Source organism: Physella acuta, unplaced genomic scaffold (genome assembly GCF_028476545.2).
Source record: "Physella acuta isolate Inbredline_101_S28 unplaced genomic scaffold, ASM2847654v3 ptg001836l, whole genome shotgun sequence".
Classification (NCBI taxonomy): Eukaryota; Metazoa; Mollusca; class Gastropoda; family Physidae; genus Physella; species Physella acuta.
Window position 1 is genome coordinate 2,501 of NW_026733345.1, and position 16,528 is coordinate 19,028.

The 16,528-nt window shown below is 36.9% G+C and overlaps 1 protein-coding gene and 1 long non-coding RNA gene across 2 annotated transcripts; one reads left to right on the forward strand and one right to left on the reverse strand.

Annotated features, from left to right (window-relative positions):
- Positions 1-3,049: 3,049 nt before the first annotated feature.
- On the reverse strand, positions 3,050-15,337 carry LOC131930752 (uncharacterized). Its single transcript, XR_009384167.1, has 3 exons — positions 15,195-15,337; positions 4,799-4,851; positions 3,050-3,141 (listed from the first exon to the last, which is right to left on the reverse strand). It is a non-coding gene; the product is annotated as an uncharacterized LOC131930752 (long non-coding RNA).
- Positions 5,413-6,014, forward strand: LOC131930751 (histone H2A.V-like). Its single transcript, XM_059287354.1, has one exon. It carries the CDS (start codon positions 5,444-5,446, stop codon positions 5,828-5,830), a length of 387 nt encoding a protein of 128 aa, XP_059143337.1. The 5' UTR covers positions 5,413-5,443; the 3' UTR covers positions 5,831-6,014.
- Positions 15,338-16,528: the final 1,191 nt, after the last annotated feature.

The window sequence follows — 16,528 nt, forward strand, 5'->3', positions numbered from 1 at the left end:
CATAAAAACTAGCAATTAGAGACCGTAATTAGCTTAATTTAATTACGCCCTAAGGACCATAAAATTGAGGACATGATTTCTAAAGATACCGACAAGACTGAAGGCCTATTGACACAGTTACTTCGGCCCCAATCGATGTGAGCGCGCTGGCCGTGATCGTATAGTGGTTAGTACTTCGCGTTGTGGCCGCGACAACCCAGGTTCGAATCCTGGTCGCTCAAGATTTTTAGTCCGTGTATTTATAAACACTTAGTCAAGTCATACTTAATCAAGTCATTGGATAAAGTAGAAAATAAGCTATATAAAAAACTTTTTTTAAAAAACACGTTTTTCATGTGTAGCAACGGACTAAAAAGGAGAAAATAAAATACTTAAAAAAAACTTTTTAAAAAACCACGTTTTTCTTGTGGACTAAAAAGTAGAAAATAACTATTTACATACATTTGATGACAAAAAACGTGGGTCGGGCAGATGGGTCGGGAAATTTGATGGTGAACGTACCCACTTGACATCAAAAGAGCCGCATGCGGCTTGTGAGCCGCAGGTTGCCGACCCCTGATCTAGAATCTAGACCCATCGAAGTTTTTTTTTCTTACTATGAAAGTTTAAGTTTTTTAAAATTTATTTTAGAAATTAGAAAACATTACAATTCTTAGTTTTTATTTCTTTTTTTAAAATATGTTACAACAACACATAATTTGTGCGAGTGCTTTAATTTTTTTTTTTTTTTTCGCCCCAGATAAGTAATTTATAGCGTCAGTTATGTGTTCGCTGTAGTATTACAGTTTTCATCATCGGCTTGTGAGGACTGATACAGATTTACAATAGTAATATTTCTTTCTTATTTGTAGCCTGCTTTCATTCATTTAAGATGGTTTACTTATACATAGATCTAATACAAAACGTCTAAATATAAACAAAAAATAAAAATTAAAAACCAACCTGAAACTGAAAATGCAAATGTGTAATTAAATGATTAAGCAATCGGAAAAGTTGTGTTATTACAATGAGACACATCAAAGCAAACATTCTTCCCTTTCAAACATCTATATCTGTACAGTCCTCAAACAGTTCTTTTTTTTATTAATTCATTTGTTTTTTTACATTTAAATCAGTAATAATAATATATTTGATAGATTTTTCACAGCATCAAAGACATGAACATCAATTGCATATATAATAATCAGATGGTGAAAATAAAATGGCATAAGAACTAGACTAAAATAAGGTGTGCAAACTAGGTTTCTCTTGACTGCTTAGCTTACTGTGCTTTGTCCTTAGCTGAGGAGTCAAAAGTTCACATTGTAGCCACCCATGGACAGAAATAGAAACGACCTTGGGAGAAGTGTCTCTGCAGTACACATACTGATCTATCATTCCAAAACTTTCCATGACATAAAATTGACAGTACAATATGTAAACATTCCTAACCTCTTTGACGGAAAGCAATAGATTAGAATGTCTCGCAACTCTTAAAATATTGTCTAATAAAAACTATTCCTTTAGTCCTTATAATACGTTTAAGTAAAAATTAATATTGAGTTTATAAAAAAAAATGTTCAGGCACAAATTAATATTATCTTTACAAAGTGTTTGTTCTTAATGTTAAATATTGAAATAGTTCATGTTTTTGTTTGGTTTTTATGAATCTATGAATGCCTTAGACAAAAATTGGACTATATTTTAGGTTATATACCTTTACAATAGTAAAATAAAAATTCCGCACAACCAATATTACGAGGAAAACAAAATAACACCAGCGTAATGATATATACATTTTAGTAGTGAAAAATAAATTACAATGTAGGCTATATTAAGAGATTTTTTTTCTAAACTTTCACGTAGGAAGACATTAAACAATAAGCCAAAGTTTTAAAACAGATAATTCGCACAAGATTATCTTGCTTTAAGGTATAAAAATTAGCCCTAAATGGGTATTAATGCTACCTCATTTTTACAGTATTTGAACACAAACATTTTTCTCCATGGGGGTGGGGGAGGGGGTTATTTCGTTCGTCTGGAGGAAAAGGTGGGGGGGGGGGGAGGTGGAGTTGGACGTGCGTCGGCGGTTGGGGAAAGAGAGAAATGCCTGAAAGAAATTGTTGGAGTTCCGGTGCATATCTATACAAGTAGACCCCTTTACTTTATTACTCTCTCTCTCTCTCTCTCTCTCTCTCTCTCTCTCTCTCTCTCTCTCTCTCTCTCTCTCTCTCTCTCTCTCTATATATATATATATATATATATATATATATATATATATATATATATATATACATACATATAAACATATATATATGTTGAGTTTTATACTCTTTAACCAGCGAGTTGCGACCTCACCTCACAGAGTTTCTCCAGTAGAAATACTTCACGCAGTCATCAACACCGCAGCATATGCTTGCAATTACTAAAACTTTTAAGTGTTGTTGAAAACAGTTTTTGGTTAGTTTTAGTAACAGCTTTAAGCGTTGTTGAAAACAGTTTTTAGCTAAGATGTGACACAAGAAAGGAAACAACTAACCTTTACTAAGAAACATTTTTTGAAAAATAATTTAATAGCCTTTTTAAGCTATGTAAACCTTGATACAGATCTTTTATATTGCAGATAATGTAAACCTTAAAGCAGATCTTTTACATTTCAGATGGCCAACAATCAGATGGCCAACAATCAGATGGCCAACAATCAGATGGCCAACAATCAGATGGCCAACAATCAGATGGCCAACAATCAGATGGCCAACAATCAGATGGCCAACAATCAGATGGCCAACAATCAGATGGCCAACAATCAGATGGCCAACAATCAGATAGCCAACAATCAGATGGCCAACAATCAGATGGCCAACAAGCCAAGTCGAACAGCGGCCAGCTGGCCAAGTTTTTTCCTGGACAGTTTGGGGAGGGCCTCATCGAAGAACATCACGTGATCGACGGTGATGTAATAGGAGCCGTCTGACGTCATGCTATCCTTGACCAGTTGCTTCACGGCCGTCTCCGTCAGATCACTTCCGGGTTTTTTGACCACGCATGCGCAGATGTTCTCCACGTTGATGTCGTCTGGGACAGGAACCGCCATGATCTCGAGTACTTCCGGGTGAGAGCTGATTGGTTTCTCGACCCACGCTGGGTAAGTTAGTACAATGCCTAAAATATTATGGGATGTTAGTACAATGCCTAAAATATTATGGGATGTTAGTACAATGCCTAAAATATTATGGGATGTTAGTACAATGCCTAAAATAATATGGGATAGTACAATGCCTAAAATATTATGGGATGGTAGTACAATGCCTAAAATATTATGGAATGTTAGTACAATGCCTAAAATATTATGGGATGTTAGTACAATGCCTAAAATATTATGGGATGTTAGTACAATGCCTAAAATATTATGGGATATTAGTACAATGCCTAAAATATTATGGGATGTTAGTACAATGCCTAAACTATTATGGGATGTTAGTACAATGCCTAAAATATTATGGGATGTTAGTACAATGCCTAAAATATTATGCGATGTTAGTACAATGCCTAAAATATTATGGGATGTTAGTACAATGCCTAAAATATTATGGGATGTTAGTACAATGCCTAAAATAGTATGGGATGTTAGTACAATGCCTAAAATATTATGGGATGTTAGTACAATGCCTAAAATATTATGGGATGTTAGTACAATGCCTAAAATATTATGGGATGTTAGTACAATGCCTAAAATATTATGGGATGTTAGTACAATGCCTAAAATATTATGGGATGTTAGTACAATGCCTAAAATATTATGGGATGTTAGTACAATGCCTAAAATAATATGGGATAGTACAATGCCTAAAATATTATGGGATGGTAGTACAATGCCTAAAATATTATGGAATGTTAGTACAATGCCTAAAATATTATGGGATGTTAGTACAATGCCTAAAATATTATGGGATGCTAGTACAATGCCTAAAAGATTATGGGATATTAGTACAATGCCTAAAATATTATGGGATGTTAGTACAATGCCTAAAATATTATGGGATGTTAGTACAATGCCTAAAATATTATGGGATGTTAGTACAATGCCTAAAATATTATGCGATGTTAGTACAATGCCTAAAATATTATGGGATGTTAGTACAATGCCTAAAATAGTATGGGATGTTAGTACAATGCCTAAAATATTATGGGATGTTAGTACAATGCCTAAAATATTATGGGATGTTAGTACAATGCCTAAAATAGTATGGGATGTTAGTACAATGCCTAAAATATTATGGGATGTTAGTACAATGCCTAAAATATTATGGGATGTTAGTACAATGCCTAAAATATTATGGGATGTTAGTACAATGCCTAAAATATTATGGGATGTTAGTACAATGCCTAAAATATTATGGGGTATTAGTACAATGCCTAAAATACTATAGGATGGTTGTACAATACCTAAAATATTATGGGATGGTACAATGCCTAAAATATTATGGGATGTACAATGTTTAAAATATTATGGGATATTAGTACAATGCCTAAAATATTATGGGATGGTAGAACTATGCCTAAATTATGATGGGATATTAGTACAATGCCTAAAATATCATAGGATATTAGTACAATGCCTTAAATATTAAGTTAGGTTAGTGTAATTTCTAAAATATTAAAGGATTTCAGTGAAAAAGCCTAAAATTTTAAGGGTAAATTAGTACAATAAGGGTAGGTTAGTCAAATGCCTAAAATATATGTCTGAGATAAATACATCTATCTATAACCGGGGCATAAGACACACTTTTGTAGATATTCCCAGTTAACATGTTTTTACCTCTAGAAATGACGTCACCACTTCGACCAAACACAAAAACACGACCCTCGGGGCTGCAAAAAAAAAAAAAAAACAAAAAAAAAAAAATTCTTTAAGCCCATTGTCAGCTTACTTAGGTACAATACATTCATTTTTTTTTCAAAAAGTTTCATAAATCGTATACCCTATATGATTTTAATAATCAACGATCAAAATATTGCAGTGTTGTGAATAAAAATGGAATCGGAGTGGTGTTACTACTGTTACTGTTTTCCTCGTAATATTGCTTGTGCGGAATTTTTTTTTTTTACTAGTGTAAAGGGCTATAACTTAAAATATTGTCCAATTTTTGTCTAAAGCATTCACGAATGCATAAAAACAAAATTAAAACAGGAAATATTTCAATAATTAACATTTTTACAAACACTTTATAAAGGTTGTATTAATATATGCCTCAACAATTTTTTTTATAAACTTTACATTAATTATAACTTAAATGTATTTTAAAGACGAAAAGAATAGTTTTTATTTGACAATATTTTTAAGAGGTGCGAGACATCATTTCAATTTAGTACGCATAATTATAATACGACAATGAATTTTGGTTTTAGATGTTTTCTGAGTATTTTTTTTTACTTCGCTTGAACACGGAATTTGACTATCAAGATGCCTGGTGGTAAAGCTGGAAAGGATTCTGGAAAGGCTAAAGCCAAAGCAGTATCTCGATCAGCCCGTGCTGGGCTTCAGTTTCCAGTCGGTCGTATCCATCGTCACTTAAAGACGCGAACTACAAGTCATGGGAGAGTTGGAGCGACGGCTGCCGTTTATAGCGCAGCTATTCTTGAATATTTGACTGCTGAAGTTCTGGAATTGGCTGGAAATGCTAGTAAAGATTTGAAAGTAAAACGTAGCACACCTCGTCATTTGCAGTTGGCTATCAGAGGAGATGAAGAGTTGGATTCCCTAATCAAAGCTACCATTGCTGGTGGTGGTGTTATTCCCCATATTCACAAATCACTGATAGGAAAGAAGGGGTCTCAAAAGGCAGCATAACCACCCTTTTAGTGTTCAAGCTCATTTTATTTGATGTTGTTTGGGTCCTGCGTACATTTGAACTGTTCATCATTGTTGTTCAACCACCAATCCGTGTAGATTTTTATTTCCTTTTTTATATTGTCACCACAACCATGGACCATTTTAAATTTTCATTTAATAAATGTCATCTTCACAAGTGGAATATTTCCCTTTTATTGATAAGAGGAATGTCAGATTTGCAAGGCTTTACAAGATGTTTCATTCTTACTTAAAAAGATGCCAATTCAAAGTTCATAGTGTTACATGAGGATCTGTAGATTCTGTGACTAGACTACATGAGTTTTCCATGAGATGTTTTAAAGACTTTTTGATTGCACTGCAATTATAATTGTGAATATGTGTATTAGGAAGCTTTCAGGTGATTGTGCTAGTAAGAAGATAATTTGTTTCAATGGAACAGCATTAGTTTTAGAGTGTTTAGTGGGTATTAAATATTCATGCTGCTGTAACTGTGCTGTTCAGTGTAACTTTTTTAACTATGATGTATGATTCTATTGTCGTAGTATTAACTCTGAGAGTATTACTTATTGGCAGATAGAGATAGGAATTTTTAAGATATTTGAATGTTGCATTTCTCAAGGAGTTGCTATTGTCATAAGAAGAGCTGTAGTTCTGGTTTGTCAAATCTAAATATTAAGAAAATAAAAGTATGTATGATATTAAAAAAAAAAAAAAAAAAAAAAAAAAAAAAAAAAAAAGATGTTTTCTGAGTAAAGTTCCTATTGTGAGGTCAGCACTATGTGCCCAGCATTGTTGCTAAACCAAAAAGTCCCGAGTTCGAACCCACGGGCAGGTGAAGCTCGATAGTTGGGGGCAGCAACCCAGCTAGGAGAAAATTCTCCAAAATCAAAAAACTTGTAGCTCTTTCCTGGATGGACAAAGGCTATGGAAGAAAATTGAACAAGAAAAGCTGGCTAATTCGGAATCAATGGCCGACATGGCGCATAACAGGTTGACACGCAATACTTAATCGTGTTGGAGAAAATCTTAAAGGGAAATAATACATATGTCCAAGTGTGACTAAAGACCTATGTCCTAGTAGAAGGACATACCTATGTCCTTGTGTGACTAAAGACCTATGTCCTAGTAGAACGACATACCTATGTCCTATTGTGACTAAAGACCTATGTCAAGGCCTACTAAGACAACAGGCCTTTGTTAGAGAACATACAGATGGATCGACAATAAACTCAGCCGATCACCAACATTGTTATAAATGGACCTTACGTCAAGAGCTGAGAAAAGAGACAGACCAAGAAAAACGCGGAGAGCGACACAAGATAGGTTTATACTGGGACCAGTTGGAGAAACTAGCCTGGAGAAACTGGGACGTTAGGATGGGATATGTCCTTGAGAGACGACAGGACTATGTCCTAGTGGGACGATAGCTAAAAGTCCTAGTGTGACGGTAGGTCTATGTTCTAGTGAGACAGTAGGTCTATGTTCTAGTGAGACAGTAGGTCTATGTCCTAGTGAGACAGTAGGTCTATGTTATAGTGAGACAGTAGGACTATGTTGTAGTGAGACAGTAGGTCTATGTCCTAGTGAGACAGTAGGTCTATGTTCTAGTGAGACAGTAGGTCTATGTCCTAGTGAGACAGTAGGTCTATGTTCTAGTGAGACAGTAGGTCTATGTTCTAGTGAGACAGTAGGTCTGTGTTCTAATGAGACAGTAGGTCTTTGTTCTAGTGAGACAGTAGGTCTATATTTAGTGAGACAGTAGGTCTATGTTCTAGTGAGACAGTAGGTCTATGTTCTAGTGAGACAGTAGGTCTGTGTTCTAATGAGACAGTAGGTCTTTGTTCTAGTGAGACAGTAGGTCTATATTTAGTGAGACAGTAGGTCTATGTTCTAGTGAGACAGTTGGTCTATGTTCTAGTGAGACAGTAGGTCTATGTTCTAGTGAGACAGTATGCCTATGTTCTAGTGAGACAGTAGGTCTATGTTCTAGTGAGACAGTAGGTCTATGTTCTAGTGAGACAGTAGGTCTATGTTCTAGTGAGACAGTAGGTCTATGTTCTAGTGAGACAGTAGGTCTATATTTAGTGAGACAGTAGATCTATGTTCTAGTGAGACAGTAGGTCTATGTTCTAGTGAGACAGTAGGTCTATGTTCTAGTGAGACAGTAGGTCTATGTTCTAGTGAGACAGTAGGTCTATGTTCTAGTGAGACAGTAGGTTTATGCTCTAGTGAGACAGTAGGTCTATGTTCTAGTGAGACAGTAGGTCTGTGTTCTAGTGAGACAGTAGGTCTATGTTCTAGTGAGACAGTAGGTCTATGTTCTAGTGGGACGGTTGGTCTATGTTCTAGTGGGACGGTTGGTCTATGTTCTAGTGGGACGGTTGGTCAATGTGACAACAGTCCGATGTCACCTGCTTTAATAGCTGATGAATGTTTACATTCACACAGTTTCTGTAGCTGTTTAGGATTTCCGCTTAGCTTGGTTTAGAGCCTGTGGTGTCTGTTGGTTTATTTTCTGCTGTGTTTTAGCCTAGTTTAGTTGTCTTTCTTTTTCTATGGTAGGACTGACCTCTTTTTTAAATGGTTTCTGTTTCTGTTTCCATTGCTGCCTGTGGTAGTGTGGTTTTTGTTGTCGCTGTTGTTGTTGGCGTTGCTGTACCAGTGGTGACATTAAGGCTGGAGGTGTCTGACTGTGTTGTATTTACGTTCGTTACAGAAGATGTAAGTGTTGTGGTGGTGGTTGTGTGGTTGTTTAAGGTGTGGGTGGTTGCTGTGGTTGTGTGGAGGAAATTTGTTGGCGTGCGTGTTTTCTGTATGGATTGGCTACAAGGATGTTTTATTGCTTTGTCTTAACAATTTAGTGTGAGTCCACCCAGCTCTAATGGGTACCTAGCTCACGTTAGGGAAAGTAAAGGCTGTTGGGCATATAGTTCTGACCACACAAACTCTTCATATGTCGAGGTCACACAAACACGTGAACTCTACTTCACTAGCTCCATAGACTGTCAGGTTAAAACAAATAAGATGGTTGACGGCTTGTCTGTCTAAATGATGCTGCTGCGATTGTAGGTGTGAGGGATGGTGTTGATGGTTGGTTGTTTTTTTTTTTTTGTTAAATATTCCTCGTGCTTGTATGAGTGTGTGAATTGTTGCTGAGTGTATGAGGGACCCATGTATGAGTGGGTGAATTGTTGCTGAGTGTATGAGTGGGTGAATTGTTGCTGAGTGTATGAGGGACCCATGTATGAGTGGGTGAATTGTTGCTGAGTGTATGAGGGACCCATGTATGAGTGGGTGAATGGATGCTGAGTGTATGAGGGACCCATGTATGAGTGGGTGAAATGTTGGTGAAAGTATAAGGGACCCATGTATGAGTGGATAAATTGTTGCTGAGTGTATGAGGGACCCATGTATGAGTGGGTGAATTGTTGCTGAGTGTATGAGGGACCCATGTGTGTGTCTCAGTGCTACCGTCCTTCCCGTGTTTAGGGAGGTGTATGGTGTAAGGGCCGTGTGTTGTCGTGACACTGCATGGTTGTGACATCGAAACTATCCGATGATAAGCAGTGTCTCTTTCAGACTTTTTTCCGGGGTGGGGGGGTTGGGCGGACACTGGTTAAAGTATATATTTTCTATATAAATTCTATTTAGTTGGGGGGTGGTAGATAGATCTAGATCAGGGGTCGGCAACCTTGTGAAGCGGAAGATCCAAAAGTTACAATTTACAAAATTTCCCTGGTTTTAAAGAGCCACTGACATTATTTTTTTCGAATATTTTATATTTTTTTATTCAGATTATTAGTAATTGTTCAAGGAGCTGAAGAGCCGCACCTTGTTATCAAAAGAGCCACATGCGGATCGCGAGCCGCTGGTTGCCGACCCCTGATCTAGAACCATGAAAGATAAAGTAAAAACATTCAACACTGTAACAGCATATTTCCAATGCCATGAACTAGAATGTCTCGCAAGTCTTAAAAATATTGTCGAATAAAAACTATTCCTTTAGTCCTTATAATACATTTAATATATAATTAATATTAAGTTTATAAAAAAAATTGTTACGGCACATATTAATACACACTCTACAAAGTGTTTGTTTATAATGTTAAATATTGAAATATTTCATGTATTTGTTTTGTTTTTATGAATTCATGAATGCCTTAGACTAAAATTGGACTATATTTTAGGTTATATCCCTTTACAATAGTAAAATAAAAAATCCTCACAAGCAATATTACGAGGAAAACAAAGTAACACCAGAGTAATGATATATACATTTTTGTAGTGACAAATAAATAACAATTTAGGCTATATTAAGAGATATTTTTTTTCTAAACTTTCACATTAGGAAGACATTAAACAATAAGCCAAAGTTTTAAAACAGATAATTCGCAAAAGATTATCTTGCTTTAAGGTATAAAAATTTGCCCTAAATGGGTATTAATGCTACCTCATTTTTACAGTATTTAAACACAGACACTTTTCTCCATGGGGGTGGGGGAGTGGGTTATTTCGTTCGACTGGAGGAGAAAGTTGGGGCGGAGGGGAGGGAGGGTGTCGTTGGACGTGCGTCGGATGTTGGGGAAAGAGAGAAATGCCTGAAAGAAATTGTTGGAGTTCCGGTGCATATCTGTACAAAAAGACCCCTATACTTTATTACTCTATGTAGCATATTTATCTTTGAGGATGTGCCTAGTAATTTCCATTTAAAAAAATACTAACTGTTTCGACCAAATGCCTTTTAATATATATATATATATATATATATATATATATATATATATATATATATATATATATATATATATATATATATATATACATACATATATATATATATATATATATATATATATATATATATATATATATATATATATATATATATATATAAGAGAATCATTTTATTTTCTTCTTTTTAACGCATAATTAAAAGTCTGTTGTAATAAACGTTTTCTTCTAAAAATACATTTTAAATTGTTCTACAGTAAGTGCACGATCCTCTATCACCAGTAAACATCCCACCTCTTGCTGATGAGTGCATGAGGGACCCATGTGTGGATTTTAGTGCTACCGTTAAGCGACGTGTATGGTGTAAGGTTGCTGAGTGTATTAGGGACCCGTGTATGAGTGGGTGAACTGTTGCTGAGTGTATGAGGACCCGTGTATGAGTGGGTGAATTGTTGCTGAGTGTATGAGGGACCCAGGTTTTGAGTGGGTGAATTGTTGCTGAGTGTATGAGGGACCCATGTATGGGTGGGTGAATTGTTGCTGAGTGTATGAGGGGCCCATGTATGGGTTTCAGTGCTACCGTCCTTCCCGTGTTTAGTGAGGTGTATGGTGTAAGGGCCGTGTGTTGTCGTGACACTGCATGGTCGTGACATCGAAACTATCCGATGATAAGCAGTGTTTCTTTCAGACTTTTAACCAGGGGGGGGGTGGACACTGGTTAAAGTATATATTTTCAAATAAATTCTATTTAGTTGGGGTGAAGGGCGGTAGACTGTCTTCGGGGGTGTGGGGAAGAGATGCCTGAAAGAAACTAATGATAAGAAGCACATGTTTGCTATGCCGTAATTTACATGCAGGAGATGTTGACTGCTAATAATTTGTCTAATGAACTCCTCTCAACGAATTCGGCACATAGGTACCAATATTAAGTGTGCCAACTCACGTCAAAATTAATGGTAGATAGATCTAGATCAGGGGTCGGCAACCTTTTGAGACAGAAGAGCCAAAAGTCACAATTTACAAAATTTCCCACCTTTTAAAGAGCCACTAACATTTAATTTCAATATTACTATTACGGCCTTTGATTAGGATAAGGTGTATATATATATATATATATATATATATATATATATATATATATATATATATATATATATATGTAGGTGTGTGTGTGTGTCTGATTGTCTTTTATTCATTACTACACCTTTCAATACATGGTTTGGCGCCCATAGTTCCAGAGCGGATATGTTAGCACTCGGCATCCTTTAATCGGGCGTCTTACATAGTGGGTAAGGGGTACTACTATATTCAGCGGCAAAACTGCAACAGGCGCAGCCGCCGGCACCTCGTCGATAGCGCGACCCAAAGAGCCCCAGGCTCACCTGCGAACCCTATGGCGTCTACGTTCGTTAAAAAAAAGACTATACAGTAAAGACACGATGAGCAACAATTATCGAATCAGGCTCCCCAGGTTTACCCATGAACACCATGTCGCCTAGGTTTATATTCGATACGCGTCCTCCGGCGTCTCTGCAGGCTGTAATTTGGAGCCCAGTGCTATCCCGCGATCACTACATGCTTACGTAAGTTTTAAGGAGACCCTACAATATTGATAATGCGGCACACGACATTAAACCGATGTAGGAGCTGAACGTGGCACCCCTGCGATTGTGTAATCGGGTTCACAAGAGCGCCACTCTCTGTCCCGACACTTAGGCGGTGAGTGATTTAACTCAAGGCTTTCATATAGCACGCCCTATGGCGCGCTGGGTCGTAGTGAAGGTAAACCCGTGCCCCGATAAATATGATCCAAGCACAGGCTATGTTTAAATTGTAATAACTCAGTTTTAGAAAAGAATGAAGCACATTGAAAAATGGAGAAAGTAAATATTCTAATAGAATAGCGAGTGTTTATTGTTTATATTTATTATTATATTGTTCATTACCGAGTGTTGCAGACTAAGAATTTTATGAGTTATAAAATAAAATAATTATCAGTATTTGTACATGGAGCAGAAGAGCCGCACCTTGACATCAAAGTTAAATTAATATCTGTAACACAACAACCGCAGTTATTAAGTGGGAGAAGAATAGAATGTCTCGCAAGTCTTAAAAATATTGTTAAATAAACACTATTCCTTTAGTCCTTATAATACATTTAAGTTATAATAAATATTAAGTTTATAAAAAAAATGTTCCACACATAATAATACAATCTCTACAAAGTGTTTGTTAATAATGTTAAATATTGAAATATTTCTTGTTTTTGTTTTGTTTTTATGAATATATGAATGCCTTAGACAAAAATTGGACTATATTTTCGGTTATGTCCCTTTACAATATTAAAAAATATTCAGCACAAGCAATATTACGAGGAAAACAAAGTAACACTAGCGTAATGATATATACATTTTGGTGGAAAAATAAATTACAATGTAGGCTATATAGAGAGATTTTTTTTAAACTTTCACGTAGGAAGACATTAAACAATAAGCCAACGTTTTAAAACAGATAATTCGCAAAAGATTATCTTGCTTTTATGTATACAAATTAGCCCTAAATGGGTATGAATCAGAGGCTTAGTGAAGGGGGGGGGGGGCGGAGGGTGCGGACAGCACCAAGTCAAAAAATAGCAAAATATATACAGAAAAAAAAATAATTCCACTTAATTAAGTGATTAATTTGAGTGTTAAATAGTGTTTTAAGAGGTGCAAATCGAAAGTTTGAGGGGAGAGGGGTGGGGGGGGGGGGGGGAGTGGGTGCAAATCGAAAATTGAAAAGGGGGGGGGGGGTGACAGCATTAAGTGCCGCACTGGGTGACACCCGACCTCGCTACGCCACTGGTATTCACAGTACATCATTTTTACAGTATTTGAACACAGACATTATCTCCATGGGGGTAGGGGAGGGGGTTATTTCGTTCGTCTGGAGGAAAAGGTGAGGGGGGGGGGGTGTGGCGTTGGTCGTGCTTGGTGACATTAAGGCTGGAGGTGTCTGACTGTGTTGTATTTACGTTCGAAACAGCGGATGTAATTGTTGTGGTGGTGGTGGTTGTGTGGTTGTTTCAGGTGTGGTTGGTTGCGGTGGATGGTTGCTGTGGGTGATTGTTGTGGGTGGTTGCTGTGGGTGATTGTTGTGGGTGGTTGCTGTGGTTGTGTGGAGGAAATGTGTTGGCGTGCATGTTTTCTATCTGGATTGGCTATGAGTATGTTTTATTGCTGTGTCTTAACAATTCAGTATGAGTCTACCCAGCTCTAATGGGTACCTAGCTCACGTTAGGGAAAGTAAAGGCTGTTGGGCATATAGTCCTGACCACACAAACTCTTCATATGTCGAGGTCACACAAACACGAGAACTCTACTTCACTAGCACCATAGACTATCAGGTTTAAAAATAATATGGTTGACGGCTTGTCTGTCTAAATGGTTAAAGTATATATTTTTTATATAAATTCTATTTTAGTTGGGGAGGGGGGGGGGAAGGGCGGTGGGCTGTCTGCTGGGGTGTGGGGAAGAGATGCCTGAAAGAAACTGTAATGATAAGAAACACATGTTTGCTATGCCGTAATTTTCATACAGGAGATGATGTTGACTGCTAATAATTTGTCTAATGAACTCCTCTCAACGACTTCGGCACATAGGTACCAATATTAAGTGTGCAAACACACGTCAAATTTATGGTAGATAGATCTGGATCTAGATCTAGATCCATGAAAGTAAAAGTAAAATCTGTCAACACTATAGTCGTAATGAACTAATTGCAGAAGATTAGAATGTCTCGCAAGTCTTAAAAATATTGTCAAATAAACACTATTACTTTTGTCTTTAAAATAAGTTTAAGTTATAATAAATATTAATTTTATAAAAAAAAATTTCGGCATATAATGATACAATCTCTACAAAGTGTTTGTTAATAATGTTAAATATTGAAATATTTCTTGTTTTTGTTTTGTTTTTATGACTTTATGAATGCCTTAGACAAAAATTGGACTATATTTTAGGTTATATCCCTTTACAATAGTAAAAAATAATCAGCACAAGCAATATTACGAGGAAGAGAGTAACACCAGTGTAGTGATGTATACATTTTGGTGGAAAAATAAATTACAATGTAGGCTATATTAAGAGATTGTTTTTCTAAAATTTCACTTAGGAAGACATTAAACAATAAGCCAAAGTTTTAAAACAGATAATTCGCAAAAGATTATCTTGCTTTTAGGTATAAAAATTAGTCCTAAATGGGTATTAATGCTACCTCATTTTTATTATAACCGTTGTCTTTTAAAAATACATTTTATAATGTTATACAGTAAGTGCACGATCCTCTATCACCACTAAACGGATCAGAGAACACCCCCTCCCCCTTCTCAGGACAAAATAGAAGAAAAATTATAAAGTATCATAGAGAAAATACATACTTTAACCAGTTACGACTAGTTTCAGCCCCCCCCCCCCCTCCCCGGAAATTTTGGACCCACCCTCTGAAAATTAATTTACACAGTCCCTCCCCCGGAGAAAAAAAAAGGCTAGAAGAAACACTGGTCGCCAACCCCCCTAAAGTTTCAAGCCCCCCCCCCCCCCCCCGCCTCCGGAGATAAAAGTCTGAAAGAAGCACTGATAGTGACACACACCTCAAATACCCAGCATCCGCGGATATGAACCATCCGTCCTTCCACCAGACGGCGTCCGTCCGGTCCGGCTCTCCGACGTAGCGCGTGAAAAGGGTCGGTGACCTGATGACTATGGTTCCTGACACTCCGGCACCGACCTCTCGGAGTTCCTCGTCCAGGATGCGGATCTGACGTCACACATACCATGATGACAGAGATGTAATTACGGGTTAATGAGTTCATTTTCTAAGGTTGATTTCAAAAACGCATCATATGGCTTTGAAAAAAAAAACAACGTCTGCATGCGTTGAGAAAATAAAACGGTTGGGTAACCAGAGTTTCTTTCAGGCATTTATATTGAAAATGTATACTTTAACCAGTGTCAACCCTACCTTACCCCCTGAAATTTTAATTACTCTCCCCCTCCCCTCACGGGGTAAAAATGACTGAGAAAACCTGTGGGTAGCTACGTGCAGAGGTTGACTTGAAGTCTGGGGGTTCGAGCACAGGCTAGACCGGATATACGCCCACTAAATCATACTCAGCGTTACTTTCAGACATTTATTTCACTTCAAGAGGGAGAGAGGGTGGACACTGGTTAAGGTAGGTTAGTAAAGGCACCAGTTAAGTTTGGATTAGGGTAGGTTAATACCATACTACTAAAGACAACAGTTAAGTTTGGATTAGGGTAGATTAGTAAAGGCAACAGTTAAGTTTGAACTGGGGTAGGTTAATACCAAACTACTAAAGACAACAGTTAAGTTTGGATTAGGGTAGGTTAGTAAAGACAACAGTTAAGTTTGGATTAGGGTAGGTTAATACCATACTACTAAAGATAACAGTTAAGTTTGGATTAGGGTAGGTTAGTAAACACAACAGTTAAGTTTGGATTAGGGTAGGTTAGCACAATACCTAAAAGCAGGAGTTAAGTTAGGATTTTTCCCTCTTAGATGGGTTGCAGTCACCAGCTAACAAGCCTCATAATTATTCCCGGGGTTCGAACTCTGAAATTCTGGAATAATCAACAGCACGCTCTTCTGTCTGACCACGCTTGCTATAAGCCATTAAAGAAATTTAAAAATAATGTTAAAACAAAACGAGTATAAAGCCTTGCTGTCGTATTTGTCTCCAAAAAGTATTAAACCCTCAACCGGTGAAATGCTGCAAACCCTTATGATAAACTATATATAACAAACACCTCTGATGCAATACTCTCTGATAGCTTGTAAGTGACCGTCAGACACGAGCGATATAAAAACACGGATGTGACACTTTCACGGAGGGGCAAAAATAAATCTCATGACACGAGTGACAAGTGGCACGCGGCATTATGTCACTGACACAGACATGACAGC